Source organism: Macaca nemestrina, chromosome X (assembly GCF_043159975.1).
Source record: "Macaca nemestrina isolate mMacNem1 chromosome X, mMacNem.hap1, whole genome shotgun sequence".
NCBI lineage: Eukaryota > Metazoa > Chordata > Mammalia > Primates > Cercopithecidae > Macaca > Macaca nemestrina.
Window position 1 is genome coordinate 144,995,891 of NC_092145.1, and position 14,921 is coordinate 145,010,811.

Consider the following 14,921-nt stretch of genomic DNA (forward strand, 5'->3'; position numbering starts at 1 on the left):
GAATAGCTTGAACCCGGGAGATGGAGGTTGCAGTGAGCCGAGACTGCGCCACTACACTCCAGCCTGAGTGACAGAGTAAGACTGTCTCAAAAAAAAAAAAAAAAAAAAGGATGAGACTAAGGTAGTTGTTTTGTTACTCTGTCAAATCCCCCATCAGTGGCAGCATCATCCTCCTATTTCCATAAAAAGCAGAAACCTGCCCCTGGTTTACTCTGACGGAGCAGATAATCCTCTTCCTTCAGTAATTACTGAAAGCTGGAAGTCAATCTCTCTTTTTTTTTTTTTTTAGATGGAGTCTTGCTCTGTCTCCCAGGCTGGAGTGCAGTGGCATGATCTTGGCTCACTGCAACCTCTGCCTCCTGGGTTCAAGTGATTCTCCTGCCTCAGCCTCCTGAGTAACTGGGATTACAGGCGCATGCCACCACACCCAGCTAACTTTTGTGTATTTTTAGTAGAAATGGGGTTTCGCCATGTTGGCCAGGCTGGACTTGAACTCCTGGTCTCAAGTGATCCACCCACCTCGGCCTCCCAAAGTGCTGGGATTACAGGCGTGAACCACTGTGCCTGACCGTAAATCAGTATCTTAACCTTCGTGTCTTAGTGTTTTGTTTTGTTTTGTTTTATTTATAAAAGTGCTCCAGCAATACAGACAAAGAGCTCTCCTGAGAGTGCCTAAATCAGTGGTTTTCAACAGAGAGAACAATTCAGTCCCCCAAAAACATTTGGCAATGTCTGGAGACATTTTCAGATGGCAAAACTGGGAGAGCATGCTAGTGACATCTAGTGGTTAGAGGCCAGAGATGCTGCTAAACATCCTACAATGCACAGGATGGGCTCCCAGAAGAAAACCATTCTGATCCAAAAGCCAATAGTGCCAAAGTTGAGAAACCCTGGTCTAAAGATAAAAGGTGCATGCAAACTCATAATATTCTTCTCTTTCTATTTCTTCATATAATGCAGTACTCTCATTTCTGGAGAGATCTGAACCCAATGTTCTGTGTGTGTTTTTTTTTTCTTTCCTTAGTATAAAACAACTTGTGATGAACAAGAACTTTAAAGAACAAGAAGTTTCTGTTTCAGAAATCTAAAATGGAAAATGCACATGAACTGGCACATCGGAAACAGAATCTGGGCTATACTGTCATAATCTAATTAGAATGCAAATTCCTTGTGGGCAGGAGCCACATCTTCCTCCTTTTTTGTTGCCCTGTGGTATCTTATTAAACATATGCCCTTCTGGAAAACATCCTATTAGGTACTATGTTCACTATCTGGGTGACAGGATCAATAGAAGCCCAACCTCATCACCATGCAATATACCCATGTAACAAATCTGCATATGTAACCCCTGAATGTAAAATAAAAATGGACATTTTTAAAAAGAAAGAAATTAACAATTTGAAAAAGCAATCATGGCAACTATGCAGCAGCCAACATCATAAAATATACAACCTCAGGGTCTAAAAATGTTTAGTAATTTTATCCAGTAAAATATCATATATTTTTCATCTTAGAGGGAAAGATGATCTTAAATTTCTGTTACATTTGGTTCTGTTATATCCACCCAAACACTTGGATTCATATGCATGATGAATAAACATCTCTTTTAAAGGCAAAAACAAAAAATAAAATAAACATATGCCCTGTAACATATCCAACTGCCATTGTTAGGGGGAAAAAAGCTCAAATTCAAATGATTTGCAAGGATTCAAACGATCTGAAAAATGATTCAAATTATGTTAATTTTTAAACTTCTAGAAAGCCCTTGAAAGGCCCTGATTCTGTTTTTAAAGATTCCTGAAAAAAAGAGACTATGCACCTTCCCCTCTGAGACACTCAGACTGTGGTTGATAATTTGAGAATTCACACTCTTCAAAGCCATTCAATGAGGGTCTCCTGTGAAGACTAGGGAAGAACTGGAGTGATTAGGTACCTAAGACGATGCCTTGGTCACCCTTAATTGTTCCCCATCTCATTCATGAAATGGGAAGTATCAACACTCACACTCATGCAAATACCAGCCCAAGAAAACTGGGCCTATTCCTGCAATTGCTCTTTAATGACCATAATGACACGATCAATTTATGCCCTTGAGTTTACAAGTTCAGCTTCCAGGTTTTCTTTCCTCCTACCCACCTCCTTCTTTACTAAACTACGCCATCTAGGTTAGACCATCCAACTTACTGTGTGGGGAGGGGGTCCTTGGTCACTCTCCCCTTACTGAAGCCAATTTTTTGCCAACGGCTTGTTTTGCTAAAGATAAACTGACACTTTTGTTCTCTCCTACTCCCCTCCTTTTCCTCTATTTAAGGAAAAATCAGATCAAAACAATTTCCTGGTAGTTGCTCATATTTTACCTCAAAAATAAGAAATTATTTAAATTATTAAAAAAAAAAAATACAGGTGCAAGCCACCGCTGCCTGGCTAAATTTTGAGGAGACGCCTACATTCACACCATAGCACAAATCTTCCCAGTGATGCTTCTCATCTTATTCCATCCACAAGTATTCACCGAAAGGCAGCTGGCTCACAGAGCAGTGAGGAAGGCAGATAATTAGACACATATGCATATAATTATAACTGCACCCATGTAATAAATGTCATGAAAGAAAAATCGGAGTGCTATGATTAAAAAATTATAATATGAAGTGATCATATTATAAGAGAGTAGCCAGAGATCACTTTGTCAAGGAGGTGACAATTAAGCCCAAGACCTAAAGATAATGGGGTGATGATTAAGTGGTTTAACAGAAGCTTCATTTTCAGGTTCTTCTTGTATAGGGAAAATGAAATAGACAGTGATTTTATCAACTGTGGTTTATGTTAACAAAGACACACTGTTATTAAAAAGGTGTCGGCCGGGTGCGGTGGCTCGTGCCTGTAATCCTAGCACTTTGGGAGGCTGAGGCAGGCGGATCACCTGAGGTCAGGAGTTCAAGACCCGCCTGGCCAACATGGTTAAACCCCATCTCTACTAAAGATACAAAATAATTAGCTGGATGTGGTGGTGCGTGCTTATAATCCCAGCTACTCGGTAGGTTGAGGCAGGAGAATCGCTTGAACCCAGGAGGTGGAGGTTGCAGTGAGCCGAGATTGTGTCATTGCACTCCAGCCTCGGCGACAGGGCAAGACTCCGTCTCAAAAAAAAAAAAGGTGTCAGTAATTCGTAGCTGATGGGCAACAAAAGCCCTGCAGAAGATTCCATGTTGAGGAAGTGCTTGATTTTAGTTGTTTATATGAGTAGTCCTAGGTTTGATTTATTTTGTGCTTTAGCACTGTCTTAGTCCATTCAGCCTGCTATGACAGAATGTCATAGACTAGGTGGCTTATAAATAAGAGAAATTTATTTCTCACAGTTCTGGAGTCTGGGAAGTCCAAGATCAAGGCACCAGCAGACTGGGTGTCTGGCAAGGGCCTGCTTTCTGGTTCATAGACAGCCTCCTTGCTGTCTTCAAATGGTAGAAGGTACGAGGGGGCTCTCTGGGGTCTCTTTTATATCGGGAACTAATCCTATTCATGAGAGCTCTGCCCTCATGATCTAATCACCTCCCCAAAGCCCCAACTCTTAATATCATCACCTTGGGGGTTAGGATTTCAACATATAAATGTTACGGGGTCATGAACATTCAGTTTGCTGCAACCACCTATTTCCCCAGCTTTGGCGCTGTCCTTTTAGCCCCTGAAACATGGAAAGCTCATTCCTGCCTTAGTCCCTTTCTTCGTGCTCCTCCTCCACAGAAATCAATTACCCTCATTTGGCTCAGGGCTAGCCCCCATTATCTTTAGGTCTTGGGCTTAATTGTCACCTCCTTGACAAAGTGATCTCTGGCTACTCTCTTATAATATGATCACTTCATTTTTTAATCATAGCACTCCGATTTTTCTTTCATGACATTTATTACATGGGTGCAGTTATAATTATATGCATATGTGTCTAATTATCTGCCTTCCTCACTACTCTGTGAGCCAGCTGACTTTCGGTGAATACTTGTGGACGGAATAAGATGAGAAGCATCACTGGGAAGATTTGTGCTATGGTGTGAATGTAGGCGTCTCCTCAAAATTAACTCAGGCAGTGGTGGCTTGCACCTGTAATCCCAACACTTTGGCAGGCCAAGGTGGGCAGATCACTTGAGGTCAGTAGTTTGAGACCAGCCTGGCCAACATGGGGAGATCCCATCTCTAGTAAAAAATAAAAAATTAGCTGGGTGTGGTGGCTCATGCCTGTAGTCCCAGCTACTTGAGAGGCTGAGGCAGGAGAATCTCTTGAACCCGGCAGGCGGAGGTTGCAGTGAGCTGAGATTGTGCCACTGCACTCCAGTCTGGGTGACAGAGCAAGATCCTGTCTCAAAAAAAACAAAAAAACAAAAAAACAAAAAATGTACACACTGAAATCCTTTTCCCCAAGGTGATGGTATTAAGAGCTGAGGCCTTTGGGAGGTGACTATGTCACGAAGGCAAAGCCCTTATGAACAGGATGAATACCCTCATAAAAGAGGCCTGAGAAAGCTCCTGAGCTCCTTCCGCCATATGAGGATGCAGCAAGAAGACAAATTCTTTGAAGCAGAGAGAACCCTCATCAGACACTGAATCTACTGGCACCTTGGTTTTTTGGACTTCCTGGCCTCCGGAACTGTGAGCAACAAATTTCTGTTGTGTATAAATTATTCAGCCTGAGTTACTTTGTTATGGCAGCCCAAACAGAGTAAGACAGTTCGTTTCTCCTTTTTGCTTTATTTCATTATTTTTCTTTAAGAATCATTCAGGTTTATCTCTTCTTCGCCTTGCTCAGCACAGCAGCCTAGTTCAGAACCCTAAACCCCAGACTTCATACAAAGCCTCTTGGTTGATTTCCTCCTCTAACTCTCCTCTACTCCTGAGTTCTGCCACTCAGCAATTTTCCTACATAACTACCTTTGTCACATTGCTGCTATGCTAAAGACAGTATATCAAGTTGTAACTTCCAAGTTCAATGCCCAGGTTTTCCTATTAGAACCCATCTCACTTATCTAATCTCATTTTCCTCATTCTTCCCAAACTCTGGTGTTCCTATGCTACTTTTCTTGTCATGTTATTCCCCTTAGCAAGCTACTCTTCTTACAACTGCCTACCTACATAAGTTTATGTCTACTTTGGTTTTTTGTTTGTTTTATTGAGACAGAGTCTCCTCGCTTTGTCACCCAGGCTAGAGTGCAGTGGCATGATCTCGGTTTACTGCAACCTCCGCCTCCCGGGTTCAAGCGATTCTCCTGCCTCAGCCTCCTGAGTAGCTGGGATTACAGGCGCCCGTCACCATGCCTGGCTAATTTTTGTGTGTTTTTTTAAATTGTTGTTTGTTTGTTTGTTTGTTTTTGAGATGGAGTCTCACTCTGTCGCCAGGCTGGAGTGCAGTAGCACGATCTCAGCTCACTGCAACCTCTGACTCCTGGGTTCAAGCGATTCTCCTGTCTCAGCCTCCCGAGTAGCTGGGACTACAGGCACCCACCATGACGCCCAGCTAATTTTTGTATTTTTTAGTAGAGACAGGGTTTCACCATGTTAGCCAGTATGGTCGTCTCAATCTCTTGACCTTGTGATCTGCCCGCCTTGGCCTCCCAAAGTGCTGGGATTACAGGCGTGAGCCACCGGACCTGGCCTAATTTTTGGTATTTTTAGTAGAGATGGGGTTTCACCATCTTGGCCAGGCTGGTCTCAAACTCCTGACCTCGTGATCCACCCGCCTCGGCCTCCCAAAGTGCTGGGATTACAGGTGTGAGCCACCGCACCCAGCCGTCTACTTGGGTTTTAAAAAACTTTTTAAATAAAATTTTTTGTAGAGATAGGGTCTCGCTATGTTGCCCAGGCTGGTCTTGAACTCCTGGGCTCAAGCTATCTTCCTGTCTTGGCCTTCCAAAGTGCTAGGATTACAGGCATGAGCCCCCATGCCTGGCCTTTAGCCCCACTTTGGCTTGTGCTTAGAAGCCCTTCCTTTTCCTTAAGAAATCTTTTCCAGTTCAAGTCTGGAAATCTTTCCAGATTCCCAAAAGAAATCTTTTCCAGTTCAAGTCTAATTTCCCTGATGACATATTCTCCAACCACTCTGAGCTTTGCTTTTTCTGAACACACACTGAATTTGCTTTCACACCATTTAGCACCCAACCATTCCTCACATAATCTGTGTTTGCTTTATCTGCCCAAAGGGTCTGTGTCAACTCCAAGCCCATGAGGTCTGTGTACTCTACTTTTTCTAGTCTCCAGGGCTTCACTTGGTACCAGGCACAGAAGAGGTACTAAATGCTTATTTTACTGATACAGAAAACCAAACAAATTGATACCAAGGCTCTCTGCCCATTACCTCACAGCCACCATCTCTCTACCAGGCAAGCTGGTTTACCCTGAATACTTCTTAGGTTCACCTAATCGTATCTATCTGTTATTCGTTTGTTCCTTAAAATTCTACTAGGTTTTCAAGGTCAGTTCAAGCCCCTTCTCTCACACTCCCACCCTAAATAAAGCATCTTTCATCTGTTCTTACTCCTTAACACCTATTATCTCTGTTCCTGAGCTCCCCGATATGGTAGCACTGTCCCTGTGTGCTAGCCTAAATTGAGATGTACTATATAAATGTACAATACGAGGAACTTCGAAGGCTCAGTACAAAATAAATATTAAAATTTAATTTATAATTCTTATATTTATTTCATATTAAAGTGATAATATTTTAGATATATTGGGTTAAATAAAATATATTAGTCAAATTAATTTGACCTGTTTACTTGTACTTTTTAAGATGCGGTTATTACAAAATATAGAATTACTCATATTTTTATTTTATTTTATTGAAGAGATGGGGTGTTGCTATGCTGCCCAGGCAGGTCTCAAACTCCTGGCCTCAAGCGATCCTCCCCACTTGGCCTCCCAAAGTCCTGGGCTTACAGGCATGAGCCACTGTACCTGGCCTATTAGAAAATATAGAATGACCTATATGGCTCATATTTGTGGTTTACTTTATTTATCTACCAGAAAGCATTGCCTTATACCCTCATGTCTTTTTATTTGGTTCCTTGCTATGTACTGCCCTTTTTATGAGGGATGTCTACTTCCTCATGTTGCTGAAGACGACCCGTGTAGGCCTTGGCCTTAATACAGTGATGGGTGTATACACTGGGACCCTCCATATGACTTGGTTGAGGATGATCGCAGAATCACAAATTGCCTTGTTAGAGCATCATCAGGGCTATAAAAGGCACTTGGATGCCGAGTCCATTAGCCACAGGATACCTCCCTGTGCAGTTATCAGCACAGGAGACTAAAGCTCACATTTCCTGATGGTCAGTTCCAGGGCTATTTGTCAGTCTCAGGCAGCTGAAGATAACCCTGAGGCCATTAATGCAATTCTAAGTGGCTCTTAATCAGCTCATTTTTTCTCAAGGTTACTTGCATGTTAATAAAGACAATCTAGGGGCATCCTGAGTCTATATTTCAGAATTCTTTGTGAAAACACTGCAAAAGAAGCTTTTTATTACTCTCCAGGCTTTATTTGTATTCTTCAAAATTAATTGGAGAAATAATAGAATAACTTTCAAACACAGTACAGTTATGATATCGATTACTGCTGTCAAATAGAACTTTCTCTGATGACAGAAATGTCCAGTATATTAAGATCTAGGCATAGGTAGCTATAAAATTTTAATGAATTTAAATTTACATGTAAGGCCGGGCGCGGTGGCTCAAGCCTGTAATCCCAGCACTTTGGGAGGCCGAGACGGGCGGATCACGAGGTCGGGAGATCGAGACCATCCTGTCTAACACGGTGAAACCCCGTCTCTACTAAAAATACAAAAAACTAGCTGGGCGTAGTGGCGGGCGCCTATAGTCCCAGCTACTCGGGAGGCTGAGGCAGGAGAATGGCGAGAACCCGGGAGGCGGAGCTTGCAGTGAGCCGAGATCGCGCCACCGCACTGCAGCCTGGGTGACTGAGCAAGACTCCGTCTCAAAAAAAAAAAAAAAAAAAAAAAAAATATTTACATGTAAATACCCACATGGGGTTAGTGGCTACATTTTATACAGTGCTGGCTTCTTTAGTCCCTATTATCCTAACGGGTTTCTCTTTCTTCTACAAGTAAGGAGATAATGAATATTAAGAATCATTGGAATAACAAATCAGTATCATTTCCATTCTACCTGATATTCTTTATATTTCATTCAATTAAGAATTATTAAATGCACTTTCCTATGGTCTAAGATCTCATGCCTAAATCTTTTTATGTGACCATTAGACTAAATTTCACCAGATGATACCTAAGGGAAACTGATTTTATTTCCACATTGGATAAGAGGTATAGGCTTTTATCTTTATCTTATTATATTACAAGTCTCCAAAGTTAGGACTATCAACAGTTACTGTCTGCTACCTGAGATAACAGCAAACAGCAATCTGAGTTGACAGCTAAAGATTATCTGTGGAGAGCCTTGGGAGCAAAGATATGATGAGCACAGAGCACAGGGCTGACCTGAAATGCTGCTTTCCGAATTTGCCACAACCTCCTACTTCCATTCACTCCTTATTCTGCTTTGCCTCCTCTTAAAAGGGTCAGATTTAAACATCTGAGACAGGCACTGAGCCTATGATGATGATAACAATTGTAGTACTAGAAGTAGCTCCCAACACTGAGTCCTCACTATGTGACAGCACTAGCTAAGGACTTTGCACATGCAAACCAGAAATGAAATTCTAAGCTCCCCAATGGACTGAATGGATCCCCCTACCCTGGCCAGGGGGATCCCAAAGAAACCTGAAGAACTAGTTCAGGCCAAGAGGGGAAGAGAGGTTGGGCATGCCTCATTATACTCCCTCCCTTTAGAGTTTAGGCACAACTGACCAGCATTAACACTCAAATAGAGATCATAAGGCTGACATAGAATCTTTGTAGCAATAAAATACCTACCTCCAACCTGACCCTGGTATAGCATCACATGACAGATAGAAGGCTCTGAAAGAAATCAAAGTATTTTACCCCAAAATTTATTTATTTATTTATTTATTTATTTTTTGGGAGAGAGTTTCGCTCTTGTCGCCCAGGCTGGAGTGCAATGGCGTGATCTCAGCTCACCCGGAACCTCCGCCTCCTGGGTTCAAGTGATTCTTTTGCCTCAGTCTCCTGAGTAGCTGGGATTACAGGTGTGTGCCACCACACCTGGCTAATTTTTGTATTTTTAGTAGAGATGGGGTTTCACCATGTTGGCCAGGCTGGTCTCAAACTCCTGACCTCAGGTGATCCACCTGCCTCGGCCTCCCAAAGTGCTGGGATTACAGGCGTGAGTCACTGCACCCAGCCTTATCCCAAAATATATTTCTTTGACACATTTTGAAATAGCCCTGCAAAGCCATCCCTTGTGGGATAAATGTGCATTCTGTAGAGAGCCCCTGTCCCTTTCCAGGTCTCTTCCTGATCCAGGAAAGATCTGACACCTTTTAAGGTCCCATAAGAGATGTTTTACCATTTAATCTCTCTAAACCTGCTAATGGGAGGCTTCATCTACATAACAAGAACCTTGGCTTCTACAATCCCCCTTATCTTAACTGAAGCATTTCTTTCAGTTGACTTCAACTCTTTAGGCAAAGCTTAACTTTTTCAACCAACTGCCAAACAGCCAAACAGAAAATCTTTGTTTTTTTCTCGCCTAGGCTGGAGTGCAGTGGCGCAATCTCAGCTCACTGCAAGCCCCACCTCCCGGGTTCACGCCATTCTCCTGCCTCAGCCTCCTGAGTAGCTGGGACTACAGGCACCCGCCACTGTGCCCAGCTAATTTTTTGTATTTTTAGTAGAGATGGGGTTCCACCGTGGTCTCGATCTCCTGACCTTGTGATCTGCCCGCCTCGGCCTCCCAAAGTGCTGGGATTACAGGCGTGAGCCACCGCGCCCAGCCAACAGAAAATCTTTGAATCCACTTACTTATGACCTGTAAGCCCCTGCTTAGAGATGTCCTACCTTTCCAGGCCAAACCAAGTGTTGACGAAAAGAGTCAAACTCTGTAAATATTTGAAGAGATTTATTCTGGGCCAAATATGGGTGACTGTGGCCCGTGACACAGCTCCCACATGGACCTGAGAACATGTGCCCAAGGTGCTCAGGGTACAGCTTGTTTTTATACATTTTAGAGAGGCATGAGACATCAATCAAATACATTTAAGAAATACACTGGTTTGGTCCAGAAAGGCGGGACAGTTCAGAGCTGGGGTGGGGGTTGGGGGGGCTTCTAGGCTATAGGTAAATTTAAACATTTTCTGGTTGACAATTGGTTGAATTTGTCTAAAGACCTGGGATTGGTAGAAAGGGAATGGTTCGGGTTAAGAAAAAGATGTGGAGACCAAAGTTCTTTTGAAGTCTTATAGTGGCTGCCCTTAGAGACAATAGATGAGAAATATTGCCTATTCAGATCGTAGTTAATCTCTTTAGGATTGGGAGGGTCTGGAAAAAAAAGATCTAGCTATGTTAATAGAGATTCTTTACAGATACAATCCCCCCCCCACAAAGAACAGCTTTGCAGGGCAATTTCAAAATATGGCAAAGAAACATGTTTTGGGGTAAAATATTTTGATTTTCTTCTTTGTCTTGTAATGTTACGCCAAAGTCAGGTTGGAAAGTAAATCACGATATATGGGTTAAATAAAACCCATCTGGTAACAATTTGTGATTTGTGGGGCATGACTCCCCAGACCCCTTAGATAGGAATTTGGGCAAGATAAAAAAAATCAGAGTTTCGCCCTCACAATGTATACCTTACAGGTATTGATTTATGTCTTGCCTGTAACTTCTGTCTCCCCCATGCTGTAACCCAACCACCTTGGGCATGTGTTCTCAGGACCTCTTGAGGCTATATCATGGGCCACGGTCACTCATATTTGGCTCAGAATGAACCTCTTCAAATATTTTAGAGTTTGGCTTTTTTCATCAACACATGTTATCTTTTCAAACCCTCAAGAATCTGGGGTCATTCTTGGTCACAAGTGTATACTGGCCTACTGTTGGGGTACCGAGCTGTGAGAAACAATGAGAACTGTCTTTACAATTGAGCAGATGAGGGTACAGAACATAGAAATAGGACCTGCTCAAAGGCCCAGAGCAGCAAAGACCACAATATTATTCTTGGGGCAAACAGGTTGGAACAGTGTAATATGCTACAAACAAAATCAAATGGTGACTGTCCCCTGTTTTTCCTAGTAACTTAGAAACAAGAACATGTCATCTGTTGTGGGAAATTCACTAAGTAAAGCTGCCCCTCCCGAAGCCACTACTGTTTGGTTTTTTTGTCAGCATTAAAAGCAGCAAACTATCCTAACTACATAAGCATACCGGATTTGGATGTTCAATTTCAACTGTCAAAAAAAAAAAAAAAACAACAGCAAAACTACTAATACTTTGCAATATAAACCCTAGACCACAAAGTGCCAGTGTTCAGAATAAGCCAGTCTCGGTAGGATGTGGCATATTTGTAGGAAACCACACCTAGCAACCAGAAATTTATTATGCCTCTGGTCCGTTTATTTGAAAAAGAACACAGTCAATGTTGAAGGAAACAAAATAAACTTACAGTGAAAATATATTTGTGGAGCAGTTTCAAGCCCTTGGATGTAGCTAGATTAGCACTACTAATTTATAAGCATTCCATTCTTACTCAGTCTTTTTATTATGTGCATATGGGATCAAAGTGGAGACCCCATATGGAGAAACCTAGACCTCAGTGCAACCCAACATTTGAAAACTCTGTGCCTGTGTTTTTTAAGTAACAGAAAACATGAAAAATTCCTCCTTAATGATAATACTTAGCCATTTCATATCTCCATTAACTCAAAGTTATCTGTCCACAAATACACACATTATCCTTTCCCATCCTCTCAACTGCCCTCTCCAGGGCAGTAACGCAGAGCATGTTTGGCAATCTGCAGACAGTTTTGGTTGTTATAGCTTCATGAGGGTGCTACTAGCAACTAGTAGGCAGAGGCCAGGAACGCTGTAAAGACCCTCCAGGACACAGGACAACCTCCCACAACACACAATGATCCATCCTCAATGTCCATCACGCCGCAGTGGAGAATCCCTGCCACATCCGGACATGGACAATGCCTTGTATTTCCAGAAGGGGAACGAGATGAGAGAGGTGTGAGGAAGACCATTTCCTGCCTCACTCAATCTTCCATCCTTACAGCAGAGCACACACTTGCAAACTGAACAGCTAGAATTAACTTTGTAATTCCTAACTCAGGACAGAATATTCCAGAATGTTGAAGCTAGTAAACTGCTTACAAACATTTACATGCAACTTCCAGAAACGTAAGGTTCCCAGAAATAATTTGTGGTTTGTGGATCAACCTTTGTTTAAAAGGAAAAAAAAAAAAAAAAAAAAAAGACAATTGCTACCAAGAAATAATAAACAACGGGTTCCAAAATATTAAAAACTGGGATCTGTCTCTTGTCCAGTTTCTGCATGACATCATTTAAACATGCTAAAATTAGTCAAGAAAGAACATTCTACATTTACTTTCATGAATCAATAGAGAAACAGCTATTCTCACAGTTCATAAGGCATATAATCCTACACTGAAAAGCCAAAGACAGCATAGCTGCAAATGTTTAACATGTGTGATTATTATAAAGACAAGTATTTTTGCTCTTGCACACTTGCTCCCTCTTTTCTTTTTTTCTAAGAGATGAGATTTCGCTCTGTCACTCAGGCTGGAGCCCTTTTTGTTCTCTTTAAGGAAGTGGTGTACTCACAGGCTCGGTTCCGGGTTTTATAAGTACAAGTATAGAGGCTGCAGGGCCTCGTTGGCATGAATCTCGGAATCTGGAACTTTCTCCACAGCAATTTGCCTGGAGATGCTTGAAGAATGACCCTTAGGCTGTTCATCACCACCATCTTAGCTTGAAATCTTGATCAGTTCCCAGTTAAGTTGCAGGAACCTAATAACCTAGAGGGATGAAGGCAGAGGAGGGAAAGCTGTAAACAACAGAGACTTAAGATCATGGAGAAACCTCTAAGTAGGACAATATTCAGACTAGGAGTACACACCCTGAAGTGGAGGGAGGGAGGGCAGATGAGAGTTAACGTTTATCCACTCTTGTTCCTCAAACTCATTGGTCCCCTCAGTGGAGGGCAGGGAGGGTCCTGAGGCCTGACTCACATGCTTTGCGTTTCCCTCAGGGTTGGCAAATATTAGAAGTCCAGAGAAAAGCTTCTCTTTAGCCACAAGAATGAAAAAACTGTTTACAGTACAGTTTCTTAAAATTTAAAAAAAAAAAAAAAAACATTGCTCTAGGAAATCCCAATTAATTATCCAGCATGGTATTTACATATACGAAGAACCCCAACATTAAAGCTCCCTCCAGGCTGTCTGACTAAAAACAAACATCTGTATCTAGATTGCTTACAAAAACAAAACAAAACAAAACCCATGACACATCCTGCCAAAATAGTCATGGGCAGTTTTGAAATCTGAGCTTAAATATAATCTATGACTCTTTGCCAATTTTTGGTGTAACACAATGGCCCTTGAACATGGGAAAACAGACAAAGTTAATCCTGAATTCTCTCTCCACCTTTCACATGGTCACAGTCAAAGTCTCAGAAGATGATGCTTTCCAAGGTATTCACTATGGTGTTCTGAAATTATGGTAATATTAACTTTGAACACTTTCCCCACCACAGTACTGCTTCATCCATTTTCCCTGAAAACTATCCCTATTCCATTCTGAAATTCTGAAAAAAAAATCAATTTTTCTTGGTTACACATTCATTCCACTACAGATTTAGAAGTGTTTAGTCTGAGTACTTGAGACACATTCAAACAGCTGTTCAGGACACCATTTGTGTAACCATGACTGTGGTGTGGCTGCAAGGCCATGTGCTCTGGCCCTGCTAAGATCTCGGCCTCACATCCATTTGCACTCCTGCTTGCCCACCAGCTACGTGGGCTTCAGTTCTTCCAACTCCTTTCTTTCCCTCCGGCCTGTGCAGATGCTCTTTTTTGTATTTTTCATAGAGACAGGGTTTCACCATGTTGGCCAGGCTGGTCTTGAACTCATGACCTCAAGTGATCCTCCAACCTCAGCCTCCCAAAGTGCTGGGATTACAGCTGTGAGCCACTGCGTCTGGCTATCCCTGGTTAATATTGTTTATTTTTTTTAGAGATGGGGGCGTGGGTCTCACTATATTACCTGGGTTGGTCTCAAACTCCTGGATTCAAGCAATCCTCCTGCTTAAGGGCCTCATAAAGTGCTGGGATTACAGGTGTGAGCTACTGCATCTGGCCAGGTTATAGTTTTATGTGTGTATCTGTGTATATACATTTTTGAAGGGAGCATGTATGTCAAAATGGACCTTATTTAAGAGATGCAAATGTTTGACTCAGGATTTAAAACATGGACTGGTAATAAACTTTCAAGGGATTATCTTGATAGTGCCTTGAGCTAAATAATAGTGATATAGGAGTTGAGAAGAAATTACTTAGGCAGATAGTGAGGGTATGGGAGTCCTCAGTAAGGTTTTCCTTTTAATAAAAAGCAGCCCCCAAATCATTTTCTTTTCTAACAAAGAGAAGCCTGTAAAATTGAGCTGCAGACATAGACAAGCAAGCTGGAAGCTTGCACAGGCGAATGCTGGCAGTTGTGCCAATAGAAAAATACTACCTAGGACTAGGCACTTTCAAAATGGCGGCTCCATCTTCTCTTTGCCAGCCAAGTGTACGGTAAAGAGCAGACAAGATGGCACTGGCCAAGTAGAAAGCCCCTTTGCAAAATAAGATTAGGGTGGGACGATCAGCCTTCCCACATGCTATGTAAATGTCACATTTGGTGGAACTAATCTGTGGCCCCTATGTAAATCAGACACCGCCTCCTCACGCCTGCCTATAAAATCTGCTGCAGTCCGCCACTTGTCCC

The 14,921-nt window shown here is 42.2% G+C and overlaps 1 protein-coding gene across 6 annotated transcripts in view; it reads right to left on the bottom strand.

The window, feature by feature from the left end:
• Positions 1–14,921, bottom strand: part of LOC105478158 (carbonic anhydrase 5B) — a 99,137-nt gene that overhangs the window by 24,115 nt on the left and 60,101 nt on the right. For 5 of the 6 annotated variants that reach the window (XM_011735205.2, XM_071088550.1, XM_071088551.1 and 2 more), the window contains one exon: positions 12,759–12,952. In XM_011735205.2, coding sequence (XP_011733507.1) covers positions 12,759–12,900 — 142 coding nt within the window. In that variant the 5' untranslated portion in view covers positions 12,901–12,952. Of the gene's footprint in view, positions 1–12,758; positions 12,953–13,053; positions 13,207–14,921 lie in introns of those variants that run through there. The other variant, XM_071088553.1, reaches the window with a different exon arrangement.